Below are 19,943 nucleotides of genomic sequence, written 5' to 3'. Positions count from 1 at the left end.
TAATTAGCATTTTAAATGCACCCAGATATTAAATTTGAATCTAAAAATTATTTCAATATTTCTCATATTTTAACCTTTATTTTCTTCTAGCACTATGAAAAGGAAAAGGCATCTTCTTCAAAGGAACTAAAGCACACTCATGCAAAAAGTGAACCAAGTAAGCCTGCCCGGAGACTTTCAGAATCATTGCATTCTGCTGATGAAAACAAAAGTGAATCCAAAGTAGAGAGAGAACATAAAAGACGAACATCGACTCCTGTTGTAATGGAAGTGGCACAGGAAGAAACTGAGGCAAGAGATGGCAAAAGGCAAATAGAACGCTCAGAAATTGGTGCAGAAGAACCCCAGAAACAAAAAAACACACTGAAAATTGAAAAGCATCTGAAGAAAGATGATTCTGAAATGTCACATTTGAAAAGCCTTCCTAAGAAAGAAGCAAAATCGTCCAAGGAAAAGCCTGAAAAAGAAAAAATTCTGTCAGAAGAGAAATTGTCTATAAAACATAAATATAAGGGTGACAGCACGCACAAAACAGGTGATGAGACTGAAGTGTATTCCTCTGAGAAAGGTTTAAAAGTAGAGGAAAATACTCAGAAACAAAGCCAAGTGACAAAGCCTTCTTCAGATGATAAAGCTGAACGAAAAAATAAACATAGGAATGAAAGGAAATTATCAGTTTTGGGCAAAGATGGAAAGCCAGTTTCTGAATATATTATAAAAACAGATGAGAATGTGCGTAAGGAGAACAACAAAAAAGAGAGACATTTGTCAACTGAAAAAATGAAAGCAGAGCACAAATCAAGAAGATCAAGTGATCCAAAAGTTCAGAAAGATGCTCTAAGTTCCAAGCAACATGGTGTCACATTACAGAGAAGAAGCGAAAGTGGTTCAGAAGATAAGTGTGATACAGACTCAATTAATTTAGATGGCAACTTAAAACCAGAAGAGCTTGTTCACAAGGAAAGGAGAAGAACAAAGAGCTTATTGGAAGATAAACTTACAGTGAAGTCTAAATCAAAAGGTCAAGGCAAACAATTAAAAGTTGCTGAAACAGAATTACAAGAAAGTGTTACAAAACAGGCAGCCCCTCCAAAACTAGAGAAGGAGAAGAGCATAGAAGAAAATGACCCAGAAAAACAGCGCAAGTCTAAAGTTGAAGACAAACCTGTAGAAGAAACAGGTGTTGAACCTGTATTAGAGAGTGCTACTTCTTCACATAGTATACAGAAAGACTCCAGTCACAGAGCTAAATTACCACTGGTTAAGGAGAAATACAAAGGTGAAAAGGATTCAAGCTCCTCCAGACTTGAGAGAAAGTTATCAGATGGGCAAAAAAGCAGAAGCATAAAGCATAATAGTAAAGACATGAAAAAGAAGGAAGAAAATAAAGCAGATGAGAAAGATGGCAAAGAAATTGACAGTAATCATGAAAAGTCCAGAGGAAACGGCTCAGTCATAGAAAAGAAATTAAGTAGAAGGTTGTATGAAAATCGAAGAGGAAGCTTATCACAAGAAACAACCAAAGGAGAGGAAAAATTGATAAGTACTTTGGGTACTCCCAATAGTTCCTCCCTTCAGAAACCAAGAAGAAGTGGTGATTCCACATCAGTCCCTGAACAAGAACCAATGGAAATTGATTATGAAGCAGCTGTCAGAAATGAAGTATCTAAAACCCAAGACAACAGCAACAGTAGTTCTCAACAAGACACTGACTCTGAAAATGTCACAAAACAAAAAACTACTGCCACAGTTCTAAAGGATGAATTAAAAACTTCCACCATCGATTCAAAAACAGCTGCAGCCTGTAAATTAGGGCGTGGAACAGGAGTTTCTAGCAATTCTGAAAAGCATACTGACCATAAAAGCACCTTGGCCAAGAAAGTGCATATCCAAAGTGCTGTATCCAAACCAAATTCCAGGGAGAAAGAGCACATTCAGCAAGGAGCTCACGAAATGAATGTAGACTCTGAAACAAATCACAGAATGTTGCTGAGTATCCCATCAGAAAATGCTAGGCTGCAGAAGGACGTGAAAAGCACATCCAGACCCACTGATGAGCATGTTGCTCAAGATGTTACTCTTGACCTTTCCACAAATAGAAACCCCTCACCGATCTTAAGTTCCAAGAGCATTGTGCCTCAGAATGAACCTCAAGCTTCAGATCTAATTCCTGGAGTTGACGGAAGAACTGTTTCAGAAGGGGGCATAGGCAGCACCTCCCTTGTGGATCACTCTGATCTCCCTAACCAAAGCTTAACTGTTAAGAAATCAGAGACCACCAGGATGAGTGATAGCAAAGAAGATAGTGAAGGTTCCACAGTAGATGCCTCAGCAAAAGCAAGCCTGGCTGGTAGAAGTCACACTCCAGAAGGTCACCAGGCCACTCTGCTGGACAATAAAGAAGGAGAAGGAAAAGTAACTACACCTCTTGCTGGCGAGTCAGAAGCCATAATTGTGATAAATGAGAACATTAGCAAAGACAGCTTGAAGGATACAGTCAAGAAAGAAAATGAATTAAGTACAGAACCCACTGTAAAGCAGACATTCAGAACTACGGACAAAAATGCTGAAACTGTCAAACTTGAACATAATAGCAGTCCAGGTGAAATAAACATATCAGCTGGTGCTGAAGGAAGGAACAGAAGCAGTGAGGTAGACACCAGTGACGAGAGCAATGCTGCGTCCTCCATTTTGCAGCACAGAAATGAAACACCTGAGTTTGACAGAGCAGAAAAGGCTTCTGTACCCACTAGTACTGAAGGAAAGGATCAGGGCATCACCTCAAACCCAGTAAAGGGTGGAGATGCCACCACTACTTCTTCAGAAACAGGAGAGAGTGGGATGGCTTTACCATGCACCAGCATCGAGGCAGATGAAGGCTTCATAGTGGGTGCATGCACTAGAAACAAACCTGTCCAGGTTGGGGCAGAAGCCAGTGAATGCACCATTTTTGCAGCAGCTGAAGAGGGTGGGGGTATTGTCACTGAAGGATTTGCTGAAAGTGAAACTTTCCTCACAAGCACCAAAGAAGGCGAAAGTGGAGAGTGTACGGTGCCTGAATCAGAAGACGGAGCCACAGGACCTGCATCTGCTCATACAGGTGAAATCAAAGCCAGTGTGAACAGTGTTGTGTCAGAAGAAAAAGATGATGCGGTAACCAGTGCAGGCTCTGAAGAAAAATGTGATGGTTCTTCAAGTAGAGACTCAGAAATAGTCGAAGGGACTGTTACTTTTATTAGTGAAATTGAAAGTGATGGAGCAGTGACAAGTGCTGGGACAGAAATAAGAACAGGATCCATGAGCAGTGAAGACGTTGATGGGACCCAGGGAAACAGAACAAGAATGGGTCCCAAAAAAGAAACAGAAGGCACTGTGACGTGTACGGGAGCAGAAGGCAGAAGTGATAACTTTGTTATCTGCTCAGTAACAGGAGCAGGGCCCAGGGAGGAGCACATAGCTACAGGGGCAGAAGTGGCCCTGGTAGATAATGATGTACCCCCTGGGACAAGTGCTGACCAAGAGGGTGGTGGTTCTGTGATCGATGGTGCAGAAGGTGAGAGTGCAGTCACTAGCACAGGAATAACAGAGGAAGATGGGGAGGGCCCGGCGAGTTGCACAGGCTCAGAAGACAGCAGTGAAGGCTGTCCTATAAGTTCGGAAACAGAAGAAAGTGGAGAGAGTGCAATGGACAGCACAGTGGCCAAGGAAGTCACTAATGTCCCCTTAGTTGCTGCTAGCCCCTGTGATGATGAAGACATTGTGACCAGCACGGGTGCAAAGGAGGAGGATGACGAGGGAGAGGGTGTTGTGACCAGTACTGGGAGAGGAAATGAAATTGGACACGCTTCAACTTGCTCAGGTATGATAGGCGAAGAGAATGAAGGGGTGCCGATTTGTGAAAGTGCAGAAGGGGACAGTCAGGTTGGTCCTGCAACAGAACATGTGGACACTGAGGCTGGGGCAGCCCTCATGAATGCAAATGAAAGTAACATCGATAGTGTGAGTGCTGCAGAGAAGGAAATCAAAGAGACAGAGATCTGCTCCAGTGCCAAAGCAATTGTGGAAAGTAGTGTGACCAGTGCAGTTGTAGGAAAGAGTGAAGTGGCACCAGTTCCAGAAGGTTGTGAGGGTCCCATGACCAGTGCAGCCTCTGATCAAAGTGGTAGTCAGCTCATTAGGAAAGAAAAGGCTGAAGATACCACAATTTCCACTGGCCTGGTGGGGGGCAGTTACGATGTTCATGTGTCTGGTGCAGTCCCTGAATGTGAAGTTGACCACACATCACCAAGTGAAAAAGAAGATGAAGGCATAATCACCTCTGCAGAAAATGAAGAGTGTGATGGCCTCATGGCCACTACAGTCACTCTTGTTTCCCACCAGGATAGCTTGGCTGGGAGTAAAAGTCAAGGCAAAGGCTTGATGATCTCCACCAGTACAACAAATGATTACACCCCTCAGGTGAGCATGATTATAGATGCAGGAGAGGGACGTTCAAGTACCCTGACAAATGAAGAAAGCTTGGAAGGCACCAGAGTAAACGTGGAAGAATTTGAGGCCCCCACACCCAGTGCAGTTTCAGGTGATGCAAGTCAACTTCCTAGCAGATGTGAAGAGAAAGATGAGTGTGCCATGATTTCCACAAGCATAGGGGAAGAGTTTGAAGTGCCTATTTCCAGTGCAATAACCATCAAATGTGCTGAGAGTCAGCAGCCAGTTGCAGTGGCTGAAGATAGAGCTAAAGGTCCAGTCTTGGTAAGCACTGAGGACTTCGAGGTGCCAATGCCCAGTGCTCCTGCAGAAGTTGAAAGTCCTCTTGCCTCAACCAGCAAGGAAGAAAAAGATGAATGTGCTCTCATTTCCACCAGCATAGCAGAAGACTGTGAGGCCTCTGTTTCTGGTGTAAGTGAAAACACACAGTCTGTTACAGACGGAAGTGCTGTTATCTCAACGAGCTCAGGGGAAGACTGTGAGGGCTCTGTGTCCAGCGCTGTCCCTCAGGAGGTAGTCTGCCCTTTGGTCACACCAGCAGAAGAGACAAATGACACTGCCATGATTTCCACAAGCACTTCTGAAGGATGTGAAGCGGTCATGGTTGGTGCTGTCCCTCTTGATGAAGACCAGGCCACCCCTGCAAGAAAAGAGGAAGACTTGAGTGATGCCGCAATCATCTCCACTAGTACAGCTGAGTGTGTGCTCATGGTCACCAGCCCGCACCAGTGCAGGGAGAATCAGCTGGCTGCAAGCAACCCCGAAGGAAGCGATGAGCTGTCAGCGGCAAGAGTGAGCAAGTGTGAGATCCCCACGCCCAGCCAAATTGTGGACAATAACTGTCAGTGCCCTGGGCTGTTCACAGGAGACAAGAATGGGGACCCCATGCTGACAGTGAGTATTGAGAAAGGGCATGACGTCTTGCCAGTCTGTGAGCCCTCTGCAGGCCAAGGCCAGGCAAGTACTGGGTGTGCAGAAGAAGAGAGACGTGGCAAGGACTTCCCTGACCAAAACTCATGTGCAGCAAAACGACAGAACCAGAGCACTTTGCATCTCCTAAATGTAGAAAAGGCTATGTCATTGAGCACCGTTCCAAGGGAGGCCAAAACTGCAGAGGCTGAGACAGCAGAGGGCAGTGGCATGGCCCATTGTGCAGCAGGAAGGGGCCTGGAGAGCAGTGCTCCCGCACCTGTCCCACTGAGAGGACCAGAGCAGACAACTGGGTGCCCAGCTGAGGACCTTTGTCTCAGCACTCACTCTTTGGCAGTAGTAAGTACCGGTGCTAAAAAGGCTGATGACGTGCCACCTGTTAGAGACACTGCTGCAGAGTATTCCTCTGTTCCTCCTGACCAGCTAGGTCCAGAGGACAACTTGAAAACCACTGCCACCAAATGTATCATGGGCCAAGAGTCTAAAGTTGCTCCTTCCCACACAGCAGTCCTTCCAGCTGCCTGCCCTGTAGCTGTATCAGCTCCCACATGTGAGGCGGACTTGACCACAAGGAGTGACCATCATGGCCAGCAAACTGATGAAGCATCTGCTGAGAAAACAGAACAAGGTCATGGCATGAGGACAGCGTCACTCCTCAGGGCAGAAGACCTTGAGGTGACTGTTTCTGCTGAACAGAATTTGTGTGACAAAGGTAATCTGTTTCTACTTGTATATTTTAGCTTTTTACAGACACTTGCATAACAGTTTATTTAAAACTCTTTCAAAGATTTTGAATTCATAATGATAAATCAGTATGATTTTTTTCTTTTATCATAACATTTCAAAATAACTTATCATGCTGGATGATTTAGTTATTACCCCTATTTCCAGGGCAAAATATCTTCATCCAAAACTTAGAGAAGGACAGAACATTTCAGTCCATAGGGCTGACTCCAAGGCAGGGCAACATGGCAGAGGAGCGTGGATGAGGAGAGCTGCTCTGCTGGGAAGCAGAGAGTTCAAGGGAGGAGCTGGGAAGGAAAATAGAACCATCCCAGTCATACCCACCATGATCCGCGTCTTCCAGCCAGGCCCCACCTTCTAAGAGCAAGTCAGCTGTAAGCCTGTAATCCAGCCACCTCTCAAAGGTCCCACCTATGATGGCATGAGGTGTCGGGGACAAGAAGGAAACCAGAACAGCTGAGCTTTTCCAAAAAAGACGTGTTTAAAACCTTAAATCTATTTCACATGTGTCAGAAAAGACACAGGAAGCTGAGGCATGGGAATTCAGCTAATCACTCCAAATCTGCAGAAAGGCTTCTAAAAGGTTTGATCTTTATATTTCTGGGAATGGAACTCAGGGCTGTGCAAGTGCTGTATCCCTAAACTACATCCCCACCTCTGATCTTCAGATGTCTTGTCAGTCAACTATATAAAATGAGTGCTTTTTTGTACCGGGGATTGAACTCCGGTCCTTGCGCTTGCAAAGCAGGCCACTGAATCGCTGAGCTAAATCCCCAGCCCTAATGAGTGCTTTTTTATATCACTCATTTCAAAGAGGAGAAAATAGGGTCAAATGATTTAAATGTGTATGGCACTCATCCTTTTAGGAAAAGTCTGAGCCTTAATCCGGGCATGGTGGCGCACGCCTGTAATCCCAGCACTCGGGAGGCTGAGGCAGGAGGATCGCTGTGAGTTCGAGACCAGCCTGGGCTACATAGTGAGTTCCAGGTCAGTCCCATCTACATAGTGAGATCCTGTCTCAAAAAAGCAAAAAAAAAAAAGTCTGAGCCTTGTTTTCTGTTGGAGAAAATGGAGACAATCAAAGAGGTGATACTATAAAAGCAAACCTCATTCCAAACTTTATTCAATTTATTGTAGATTTTATAGTATGTGTAAGTTCAGTCTGCTTGTTACTTCTAATCAAGGAGCACTTTTTTGGGTTGCGGGGGCATGGGTTTGTTTGTGTGTTTGTTTTGGTGCTGGGATCAAACCTAGAGTTTTGTACATGTTAGGCTACCACTGAGTTACACCTGCAGCCCCTGATTTGTTTTGGGTTTTTTTTTTTTTAACTAAGAGTTTACTGTGCAAGTAAAATGAGTTCATTTCTGGTTTAGAGTGTGTTTGAGAGAGAGAGGAATTCCCTCCTCACAGATGCAGATTCTATAGAATGCCAGTCTTTTAGAAATAGTTGTCTCTATGGGTAGAGAGGAGTGAATCCACCATGTACTGCGCCCAGGTTGTCAGGGACATCCTGAAATGTGACACATGCGTAGGATGGGGTGAAGATCAGGGCACTGAGAGAACTGAAGGGAAATAGAGGGGATAGACTTGAAGGGGCTAAGGGGTGTTCACTTCTTTTCTCTTCCCGCTGTATGCATTGTAGGATCCTAGACTTCTAGACTTGAACGTAGTTATTATCTAACCTAGCCTTGGGAAATTGAGGCCAGGAACTTTAGTCCTGTTCATTATAGAGACTTAGAAAGGAGACATTAAGATATGTTCTAAGGATTGGAGTGTATAACTTTAAAATTTTCCATTGAATTTAGCCTAGAGTAAATTGAATGCTCCAGAACTGTTTACCATGCAGTCATTGCTACAATTTGTTACTCCTCCGCATCTCACTTTTCCTTCCCCTAGGGGAGCAAAAATAGGAGAGCTTTTAGCAAGAAAAGTCCTGCATACTCTTAGAGGAAAGAAGGCTTTTCTTTGGCAGCTTATATGTGGGGCTGATAAGGGAAACTGAAGAATCCACAGCTGCATAAGGCCAGGAGAAAAGGAAAAAAGCAAGATCAAGATGAAGCTTAGTCTCCACCCGAGAAAACCCCGTTAGCCTTTTGTCTGCCTCTCAGTTTAACTTTATGTTCAGTTTTGCTGTGTTAGCATGAAGCAAGTAAAATGAATCAGTTTATAAATCACATTTATTAAGAATGTACCTCAGCAGCTCAGAACATATTGTTTTAGGGATAAAACTGCTGGAAACGCCTGCAGAAAACTACTGGGAAATAAGATGTCTCCATAAATAATATTTTGCCATTTTTCTTTGCAGCTATCTTGCTATTGCAAACAAGAAACAGCTCCACTCCCCCAGAATGAGTCAGTGCCCCTGCCTTCCATCCAGATCCCTTTTATACCAAATGGTCCTTTTTATTGTCTTTTATTTACAATAAAATAGGCAATGAAAGTAGAATGATCTGCCAGATAACAACATTCTGGTTCTTTCTGATTTAGGATGTATTTTACAATTAGATTCTTTAATTATTGTTAATGTTATAATGGCTTGAATTTCACTAGGCAATGAAGAGTCTCCACCAAAGGTTTTAGAAGGATCAGAGCTGACAGCCAACTTGAAAACCGAGGTATGGTTGATAATTCAGTTATGCTGAACTGCTCGTGGACATGTGCCATTTTGTGATTGAGACAGACACATACACTGTAACTCCTGCTGTCCTTGTACTTCTGATGACTAGTATTGTTGTTGCCATATCTTATGGGGTGGGGGAAGCTGAGACCCTCAGTTTCCGTAAATAGGGCCATCGTCAATTCCATTTCTCAAGCCAGAAGCGTGGGAGTCTCCTTCAGTTTCTCCCCCTCACCTGCATTTCATCCATTGCTGGCTATCATGGGTTCCATTCCAAAGCAGAACAGGAACTCATCCGTATATTTCTACAGCCATCTTCCTCGTCAGAGCTGCTACTTCCATGTCTCCTGATGTCACACTCTCTCCTCCACCTCCTAGTCTGTGGTTCAAGGCCCTGCAGGGTGTCTTCGGAAACAGAAATTAGGTCCTGGTATTGTTCTGCTTAAAGTTTAATGTGACTTCCTGCCAGCACGTTTAGAATTTTTTTTTAATGGCCTGTGTGCCATATCATTTCAGTCTCCGTGCTCCCATGCTCCCTTTCCAACCTCCAACTGTACATGTTAAAATCACTGGGTCTCAGTGCACCTGGGGGCCATAAACAGTGCGGAGGGGCACCGCTCACCCAGAAAGAGTGGTGGCAGGAAGCCGCGAGGGCTCGCACAGGCACTTGAGAGGTGTTCCGAGTGAGTGACAGAAGAAAAGCAAGCTGCCTGGGCAGCGGGGGTGTGTTCTCGACTGGAGAGAGCGGGGAGTGCAGCCCCCAAGCCCGAATAGCTCACGGGACCACTGGTGAGACAGAAGCGTGGCGGGGGGTGGGACACGCAGGAGGAGCCGTGTGTTGTGTTGTTTACTTTTGAAGTGTGAGAACCACTGGTGGATGAAGCAGGATTGGACTGATTTTTATTTCTTTTTAAAATTTGTTTTGTTTTTCAAGGGTAATGTGTTCATTTTTTAATGTTTTGGAGCTTGAAGCTAGATTTTTGTATTGTTTCGAGAGGCTGGGGTTATTTTTCTAATTCACTTGAGGCTAGTCTTGCATCCTTATTGTAAAAACCACAGCTAACTTATTTTTATGGTGCTTTGGATTTTTTAGACATTTGTGCCTTCAGAAGAAAAGAAAAATTGTGAAATTCTAGCGGTGGGAGAAAGTCAGTGTGGGGGAAAGCCAACTGGAATGGGTAAGCTCCTTTAATGGTCCTTCGCATTGTTTTTGTGTTGCGTATGTTTTAACCTTTCATTGCAGCCTAAAAGCAATACCTGATTTATAAAACACAGACTGAGTTTCTGCCTCTCACTTTTTTCTACATCAAGGATTGGTTTGAACCCAAGGCATTATGCATGGTTGGGCAAGTACTCTACCACTGAGCTACACCCAGCCAATTTTTTAAAAATTTATTTTGAGACAAGTTGCCACTGAGTTTCCCAGGCTGGCATTGCACTTGTTTTACTCTTGCCTCAGCTTTCCTTTTTTTTTTTTTTTTTTTTTTTTTTTTTGGTATGAGGGATGGAACTCGGGACCTTGCGCTTCTTAAAAGGCAGGTGCAGCACCACTGAGCTAAATCCCTAGGCCTTGCCTCAGCTTTCTTGGTAGCTGAGATTACAGATGTACACTGCTGTGCCTAGCTAACAGCTCACTTTTTTAAATAGATTAAAGGGAATTTTTACTCTCTTATTTTTAGCTTATACTTTCCCATTAAACATCAATTAAATATACTATAAGGTAATTGCTTAAATTTGATATCCCCACATAACAGTGGCAAAAAGAAAATATTTAGAGCAAATACTCTGTCCCACAATGTCTTTCCATGCCCTTCCTTTCCTGCCCATCCAGTGGCCTTTGCATTCACATTCCCTACAGGATGGTCTGCAGGTCCTGCGGTGCCTGCTAATCCCACTGGCTCTACCTGGATACTCTGGCTTTTGCTCAGTGATAGCAATGAAGCTGATCTCAGCCTGCACAGCCTCTTCTTGGACTCTGTGCAGCATTATTCATTGGCAGCTGCCAGTGTGTATGTTGGGCAGAGCCTCAGCATCAGAAAGGAGCAGGGCAGTGGTTGTCAGCGTTGTCTCCAAAGCACGTTAAGTGCTGGAGCCCTTAAAGAGCGTTTGTTATGTGAATTACACCTGTTGACATTTACCAAATCAGAAATTAAAGCTGACTTATAAGTGTTAACTCAATATAATTAGCTTACTGTAATTTAACCTCTTTTTAATGAAAAATAACTAAATTTCCCCAAAGAACAAAGTTTAGTGAGAAAAACATTTAGTTTTACATTTTTGCAAATCTCTTTTTAAGTCAGGCTTAATAGAAAACACCTGGTTTCTCATTTATCTGTTTCCATATTCACTCTGTTGCTGTTTGCTCTTCTGATGGAAGTATGTGAAGAACACCCACCATAACCATACGGTTATGGATACATCCTATGCCTCTGGAAAACCCTACTGTGTGCTCTTAAGTTCATAAGCCAAATAACATCTTAGCAGTAATGGGACGTTAATGGATCCCTTGTGGATCACTTGGTGGAAGCTCCAGGAACTTACAGGGAAGCAAGAAGAATTGTGACAGTAAAGAATTATTTTGCCAGGGATTTAGCTCAGCGGTTCCACCACCTGCCTTGCAAGTGTAAGGACCCGAATTAGATTCCCAGTACCCCCCCCAAAAAAAAGGAATTATTTCTGGTTTGTACTCTAATCATTATTTTATATTTGCTTCTATTCACATAATGAGGAAAAACATTTCTCAGGGAGTATAGCACAGTGATGTGTTGTCTGCATTCTGTGCAAAGGCCCTAGTTCACACCTCAGCCCCAAAGGAAAGAGATAAACAGGACTGTCTGTAGGTCATGTGACAAAATTTAAGCCAGTTCTCTTTTTATTTTTTAATTTTATTGATACATTTAAGGTATACAATATAATGATATTCATCATTGGAAATTTGAACCTTTACATAATCCATCTTGGTTCTTACACTTCTCTTTTTATTAAACTGTGGAATATCTCTGCATGTGAGGTGTAATAGAGTGATTTTGGTGACAAATGACAAAATCCCTTCAAATATGTAATTGCTTCAAAGTAATTTATCAGCTCACAAAACTAAAAAGACAAAGCATAATCCAAGAGCAAGCTGGTAACCCCACAGGCACATCCAGAAGGAATTTGACTTCTTCTCTAGTCTTCCACAGAGTTCATTGCTTTCTCATTCATGCCTCTAGGGAAATAGCTTTGTGGTCTTTGTGGCCAGAATCCTAAGACTTACTGTGAATCAGCATACATATGTGTGTCTGCCCTAAACTAGTGCTGTGACTGGAGAAACGTAGCTTGCTGCTTGGCTGAAACTGAGTCAGATACTCTTGTTTTTTGGAACCACATAGTGTCCTGGACCAAAGTCTGGCTGTTGGTGAAAGTGCTGGGGGAGGCAGCTATGTTGTCTGTCATACTCATCTTGGATCATGACAGAACAAGCCAGATACTTATAAAAACTGGTGAAATTGAAATTGATGTGATTGATGGAAATAAGTCATTGAAGTGGAAGTGCAAATGTGTAAGGAGTAGGGATGTGGAAACGTTAAGGTTGAAAAACTAATACATATGTGTAAAGCCCCTATGACCACCATCTGGGAGGTGGGAGCAGCAGCAACTGGGGACCTGCTGCTTAGATACAATTACTGAAATGGCCTTGGGGCCTTGTAAACAGATTATAAGTAAGTAGAGATACCAGCCAGTCTTGGAGACCATACCAACACTTGGTAACTCTGGTGCTGAGATGACTGATGTATCCAAGGTATATGAGGGAAACTGTGTCATGGGTCCTGTGTTCCACAGTTTCAGATAACATCTCATTTGTTAATTGTCAAGAAGGTAACACATTTGGATTTTAAATTCTCCTTTGTTCCCCGGTTATATTTTAGGCTGCTTTAGTGTGTTTAGGTACAATTCAATAAGAGATCTATTTACGTAAAAGGAAGTTGTTTGAAAGAAATATGTGTGTTCTGTCACCGTTGAGTAGAAACAGTAGACCTTGTACTTCAAGTTTGCAGAGACTATAAACAGACTGTTGCTGTTTGAGGGGATAGGATCTAACTTTTCATTTGATGGCATTATTTTTAAAAGAAGCAGTGTTGTATTGCAGTTTAACAGTTAAAGTCAGGTCTTCCATGTTATTCTAAACTCCAGATCACCAAAATAGTTACATTACTGTAGCAACTTAATGGACCACTGCCATTGTTACAAAAATGCAGGCAACATGAATTTCCATTGTTTTTCTGGTAGTAGGGAGAACACAGATTGTAAAAAATAATTGGCCAAAGTTTTATAATTCACAAAGGCTTAGGACTTAATCTTATTTAACTGCCCCGAAGATCTTTATTTTTTTCTGTGCAATTCAAAACCAATATTTTTTCCTTATGTCTGATTTTTTTTTTTTTTGAACAGCTGACCTACAGAAGAATCCTTCAATGGTGAAAGAATCCCTAAATGTAAGTAACTGTAAGGGTAGTGATTTTTTGGTGGTGTTGATAGTTTTGTTGGAGGGAGGCGATGTTGAGAGTGCGCTCTTCCCTCACATTCAAATGCTAACAGTGGTGTTTACTTTTCCTCATTTATCTGTTGTTACTGACAAACTCTAAACTATCTGGTTTTATTGTTATAATAGAATTGAAAATTGGATTTTAATGTCTTAAATGCCTACCTCACCTCATTGAACCACTGTTTTATAGCTGGAAGCTTCTATATATGTTCCCTGCCAGCAAAGAAGGAAAAGCCCCTCTTAGCATGGTTCAGGTCTGGGTCTGGAAGTTGCATTGGGCTGAAACCTGGCTACCAGGCAGCATGTGTTCCCTCCTGTCTCACACCCTGAATCGAGCAGCCCCTTTCTCAAGAGCAGACCTGCAGATAGGCACTGAGTTCTGTGTCTGGGACTTAGAATGTTGTAGCATATTTTAAGATACTCCCCTTCAGTTTAAAATAAATTTTAAAAGTACAGCTGACAAGATATGCCAGAAAGTTAGTCTTATGAGAAAATCCTGTAAGAGTTTTTAAAGAATGAAAATCATGCAAACTCTTTGGATCAGAAGGGAATTCATAAAATTCAGAAAATCTTTCTCTTATTTTTTACTTTTTTGCAAAAACCATTTTTAAGATGAGAAGCATTGAGGGATTAGATTGAAATATTTTCATAGAGGCAGTGTTTTATGCTCATGAGCTTCTGGGTCCATTGAAAAAACATGTATTCTAACTTCTTTTGGAATTTCCCCAGGCAACCAGATTATGTAAATTCTCCTTTCCCCACCTACTTTTAAGCACCTTTTTGTGGCTGTCCATAAATAACCCTTTATATTGTATATTTAGGTTGAGAACTCAGACTCACAAACAAATGAAGAAATTCGTAACCAACCTTGTAACAGAGGTAAGATCAGGAATTAGGGGTAATTGTGGTATTAATTACAATCACCATTTTGAGAGTCAGCTCTGTGTTAATCTAGTGAAGTGAATGTTAAGCGTCACATCTGTAGTTGAAGAAAGTGGGGTTCACAGAGATCAGATGACTTCTTCAAGGCTGTGCGGCTGAGAAGCAGAACCTTGCTTGAAGTAGCTACTAGAACTTCACCAGAACCTCACAGTGCAGTTGGTCCCACTTAAGTACAAAATGCATAGTCCCCTATGGCTTGTACCATCAAGTCTAGAAATTCTGTGCTAACACTCAACATTTGTTAACTTCTAACAGCTAGGTTCAATATGGGAATAGATCAGGGTTATTGCTTTTTGTGGGTCTTCTCCCAGGGGTGAGACCTCACTGTACACAAACTGTACAGATCAACAACTCCAACCAGAATGGAGGATTTTGCTGGTTCCTAATGATTTTGTTGATTTGCTATTCCAAGCATGGGGAAAAGAGGATCTATTCACTGTACACATATTTTATAATGTATCATACTTAAAAGTAAAATAATGGTAATTATAAAGTCATGTACCCATTGCCTAATTTAATCATATCTTAAAGTTTGTCATATTTGATTCACACAGAAAATGTTGCAAATATAGTCAGTTTTCTTAATGCTCTTCCCCAGTCTTTTCTTTTATCTCACTCCAAAAGGAGTTCTGCATTTAACAGATAAAATCTCTAAGTCCATAAATAATATATGGCATGTATTGCCTTTCATGAACAGTACCACATTACATAAATGATCTCCATGTAGTTGCTCACTTGAAGTATTCTTAGATTTTTGTCCTGTTGACTTGTAAAACTCTTTAATTGCTACTTTGGGGCTGGGGATATGACTTAGTGTCTTGTCTAGCATGCATGAGGCCACGGGTTTGATCCCAGCACCTTGAAATCATGGTATTACTTGTTGGTTCATATTCCATCAGGTAAATATACCAGTTATTTTTTGGTGGATATTTAGGTGTTACAACTTTTCCAAATTAAAGGGTGCTTCTTCGTATGTTCCCATACCTGTTTCCGGGAACATGTAGCTGTATCTCTGAGGTGTAACTGCTCAGTTACAGGCAGCTCTTCAGTGTGCTCGATGTGCCCAGTTGTCTCCAAGTGGCAAATGTCACTCTGCATCTTCTCCTTTTCTTGATACTGTTAGACTGCTGGTTGTTTGCTAATCTGATGACTGTAAAACAGTATTTCTTTGTTTTCTTCAGACATTTCTTAATACACACGCTTAAGGGAAAGGCCTTGCAGTCTAAGTGTAAAATCCAGTGTGGAGTCCTGGACATGTTATTTCCCACGTTGATTGCCATTTACTCACAATAGCAAAGATCAGAGCAGACCTGACAGCTTGTTGGGAAGATCCCACCCCAAATCATTTGTTAACTGTCCACTGCAGTGCCTCATATGTAGCTGGTACTCAGTAGAACTACTATATCTGCTTTCCCACACACACCTAAAACTATATATCGTAATAAAAAATACTTTAAAAGGGTTTAAGGTATTTTTTTTCTTGGTTAAATTTACTACTCAGAGATATCCGGTGACAGAAAAGTCAATACAGAAACCACAAGAGCTCATGCTGTTGAAGCAGACCCTAAAGAGGTATGTTTTCATAATAAGCTCAAGCATTTTGTGTTTAATAGGTAGAATTTTCAGCTGAATGCAAAGAGAAGCTTTAGAAAGGCTTTACTTCTTTGTATAAATTAGTATTAAGTGGATGTGTTAAGAGTTATGCACATCATTTTACCTGCTTCTGCTGTGTGTGGTAATACTTAGGTGATTTGGCAGGTCCCGGGATTATTTGTAATTGGCCATGTTTTATGACTAAAACGTGTTTTCATTTACTATTTTTCATCAACAGTAAGAAGCCCGTTTTTAGTAGGCCACTGAAAGGCCAGAGAAAACACTACTAATTATAATATGTCATCAATGTAACTAACACCTGACTTCAGAGATGAGAAAAAAAAAAATTTTTAAGCATGTGTTTTAGAATTGTTGTTCAGTATGTAACCAGAAATAGATTTGGATTTTTATAAGGATTTGCATTCAAATCCAGAAAAAAGACTTAAGCTGAGAAAATTAGTCTAATCTAAGCCTGGATGTCAAAACTGTTGAGATGTTTTTATTTATATAGCAATTCATTCCAAAGGGTTTTACCCTTTTATGTTCTACACTTCCTTTCAGTTGACGTGGTCTAGATTCTGTTGCCTTTAACATGGTCATTTTAATTCCAGGTTGAAGAGGAAGAAAGGCATATCCCTAAAACAAAGGGAAAGAGGCATTACCCTTCCTCAGAAGATGAACTGGGTATTTCATTTGAGTGCTTGAATATGATAAGTGTGAATGACAGAATAAAATTTTAATTGTTTTTAATTTCAGATTTCAGTAATCACCATTTGAACAGTGTACGTGGTCTAGATTCTGTTGCCTTTAACATGGTCATTTTAATTCCAGGTTGAAGAGGAAGAAAGGCATATCCCTAAAACAAAGGGAAAGAGGCATTACCCTTCCTCAGAAGATGAACTGGGTATTTCATTTGAGTGCTTGAATATGATAAGTGTGAATGACAGAATAAAATTTTAATTGTTTTTAATTTCAGATTTCAGTAATCACCATTATTGAACAGTGTAGGGTCCTTTCTACCTGACACCAAGTAGAAATTAAATCAATACTTGTTGAGTGAATGTATAATCAAGAATGGGTTGTTAAATAATGTTTCTTTTTAGGAGCATAAGATTTATAGTAATTTATAGTAATTTATTGAGTTTGTGTTCTACTCAGGTACTACCCATGATATTTTGTGTACATTCCCAGTTTATCTTTTCATTAATCCTCAGGTACTCTCACCATTTAATAAATAGAGAAATTAAACTTCTGAGTGATTATGACTTGACTTGACTCTCTGGGGACTCTTATTACCAAGTCATTGCCCACCCCCTCACCGCACCTTTTTTAGCACTTGAGGATTTTTTTATGATTGATATGTGTGTGTGTGTGTGTGTGTTATAATTTTTTCTTATTTTTGCTTTACCAGAGCCAAAGGCCCATGTTTGGTACCCAAATCATATGACATTTTGAATGCTATTAAAATAACTGACTTTACTGTACTGCTGGCCTAAAAAAGAAGCCTCAAACTGTCTTAAAATAGAACAGTGAGTTTCATTCTTCATTTAGCTTTTACTCTTTTGTGAGTCTGTCCAAATTGATTTACAGATGATAATCCAGATGTCCTGGATTCCAGAATAGAAGCAGGACAGAGACAATGCTCTGAAACTGAGCCACAAGACACAAAGGTACTTTTTCTACATGTTAAGCATTGCGTTAACCTAATTACATCACTGTGAATATTTATTGTAATAGTTTTTTCGATTTAGTATCCCTTTTACTTTTGGTGTAGCAGAACAATAAACATCTTTTTGTTATAAAAGATGTGTATTTTTAGTGCCCCCTCACCAAAAATAAACTTCATGATTCTTATACTAGGAGATTGTATCAATGTCACAGTTTAGATGCAGTGGTTGCCTAGGTTTTTGTTCAGTAGTATTGCTGATTTCTTGAGGTTCCTTGATGCTTTCTTCCAAAATATCATGTGCTTCAATCCCAGATACTTGCACCAAAATATTGAAATGCAGTGATGCACATTACTGTGAAATATCAATACTGTACCATCTTTCTAGCTTACCTCCTGTCCTAAAATATAGGCATTCCGGGGTCAACCTCACCTGTCTCTGCTTTTTGTCTGAGGGCTCAGGCAGCTAGCTCACAGATTTTTATTTCTTTGCCTGCCCTCTTGTTCTAGACCCAGATTTTCCCCATATTTCCCCTACACACCTCTTCATGGATGTTCTGATACCCTAACCCTAATAGACTCTGAAATAAATAATTTAAATAAAATTTAAAATAGTAGAAAGGAGAATTTCCATTTACTTATAATGGGCCATTTAGAAATAAACTTAAAACATTTTAGTTTTTTAATATATCTTCCTCTCATCTTACTCTATATAGTTATATACTATATTAGTATGGTAGCAGAAACATTTTGGTATTTAATGCTCAAAACTTGTGTGACTCAGGGTAGATAATTTAACTGTTGAGTGATCACTGCTCTACATTATTCCATGTAGACACCCAGAAATCTCTTGGCACTTTCTAATTTATCCCTTATTTCCAATTGCTCCTTTCCACTACTCCACAGGGGGAAAAATATCTTGCCAGTTTCTATCAATGTGTTCTTTGGCCTTGGAAGTTCAGGATGAGACCAAGAACAATTTCCATGCTGCAGGAGAAACAATAATACCCATGCCATTTTATAGTTGAACCCTTATGTCAGGATTTTTGCCTTCAGGGTTTTTGTTTTTGTTTTTGTTTTTGTTTTTGTACCAGGATGCCACTGGCCTTTTTTTCCCCATAGACTTTTTTCATTGTCATGTTATTTTCCTGTTGTTCTTTTATTTTTTAATTTTTCCCTCTCTCCCTTTAATTTCTTACCTTGCCTGGTATATTTGCTCTTTTGGCCCTTACGGAGTTGTGGTCTTCATTTTTGTTTTTCCAGGAAATTGTTTAGAAGTGTTTTGAGTGCTGGTTTGGTGTTCATGAAATTTCTCAGATGTTCTTTCTCATGGAAGTATCTTATTTCCCCATCAAATTTGAAAGATAATTTTGCAGGGTACATTAGTCTAGGTTGGAGGTTGTTTTCTTTTAGGATTTGAAATACTTCACTTGAGGCTGTGCTTGACTTGAGGATTTGTGTTGAAAAGTCTGCTGTGATTCTGATGGGCTTTCCTTTGCATGTGATTTCTTTCTTTTCTCTAACTGTAGTATTTTGTTCTTTTGGGTATCCAGAATCTTGATTATTATATGTCTAGGTTTTTTTTTTATCATGGCTAGTAGTAATCCTATATGCCTCACTTATCTCTGTATCAAATTCTTCCGCTCTGTTTGGTAAGTTTTCTGTCATTAATTCTGTGAACAGGTTTTTTTTGTTTTGTTTTGTTGCCATTTGAACTACTTTCTCCTGCTACTTCATGGATTCCTATCAGTCTTAACATTATTCTTCTTTGCATCATCTAAGAGTTGTTGCATTGATTTCTCATGGTCCCTTTTTGCTTTTCAGAGATCTCTCTTTACATGGTCACTGACTGCAATCCTATCTTCTATATCTGAAATTCTGTCTTCACGTTTGTTCATCCTGCTGTGAATGCTTTCTGCATTTTTTTTTTTTTTTAATAATCTCCTGGATATCTGTTTGAATATGTTTCATGGATTCTATTTCTTTTCTATGTTGGGCATTCAAGGTTTCCATTTCTTTTCTATGCGGGGCATTCATGGTTTCCATCATGGTCCTGAGCTCATCTTATTTATTATTTTTTTTTTAATCTTTTTCTGTTCTAGAGTCTCTAATCATGTCTTTCATTCTTCTCACCATCTCTGTGGTTACCTGGGAAATTATTTCTGCTTTGAATTTTTCTAGAGCCTCATTTATCTGTTTTTTTACTTCCCGTGCTATTGGTTCAGGAGGTCCAGATGGTGGACTGTCAGGCTTTTCCACCTCATTTTCCCCAAAGTTTGCCTTTGGTGGGATGAAAGTCTGTGTTTGTGTTTTGTTTAAATGCCTTCTCATTTCTGTTTTTGTCATTGATCCTGTCCTTGATTTAATTCCTGGGTTAATATTTTGATCTTCCCGATATACCTGGTCTTTAGTTTTGTTTTGTTGGTTTTTTTTTTTTT

General features: G+C 40.6%; 1 protein-coding gene across 1 annotated transcript in view; it reads left to right on the top strand.

Moving 5' to 3' along the window:
* The window catches only part of Bod1l1 (biorientation of chromosomes in cell division 1 like 1), a 55,331-nt gene that overhangs the window by 21,201 nt on the left and 14,187 nt on the right, over positions 1-19,943 (top strand). Inside the window, exons 12-19 of the mRNA XM_010641935.2 lie at positions 91-6,130; positions 8,713-8,777; positions 9,873-9,957; positions 13,211-13,254; positions 14,126-14,183; positions 15,748-15,818; positions 16,451-16,523; positions 17,430-17,509. Coding sequence (XP_010640237.1) covers positions 91-6,130; positions 8,713-8,777; positions 9,873-9,957; positions 13,211-13,254; positions 14,126-14,183; positions 15,748-15,818; positions 16,451-16,523; positions 17,430-17,509 — 6,516 coding nt within the window. The remainder of the gene's footprint in view (positions 1-90; positions 6,131-8,712; positions 8,778-9,872; positions 9,958-13,210; positions 13,255-14,125; positions 14,184-15,747; positions 15,819-16,450; positions 16,524-17,429; positions 17,510-19,943) is intronic.

This window comes from Fukomys damarensis, unplaced genomic scaffold, assembly GCF_012274545.1.
Source record: "Fukomys damarensis isolate Sample0158 unplaced genomic scaffold, DMR_v1.0_HiC HiC_scaffold_35, whole genome shotgun sequence".
Taxonomy (NCBI): domain Eukaryota; kingdom Metazoa; phylum Chordata; class Mammalia; order Rodentia; family Bathyergidae; genus Fukomys; species Fukomys damarensis.
The sequence above is the reverse complement of the archived record's forward strand: the minus strand, read 5'-3'. Positions and strand labels throughout refer to the sequence as shown.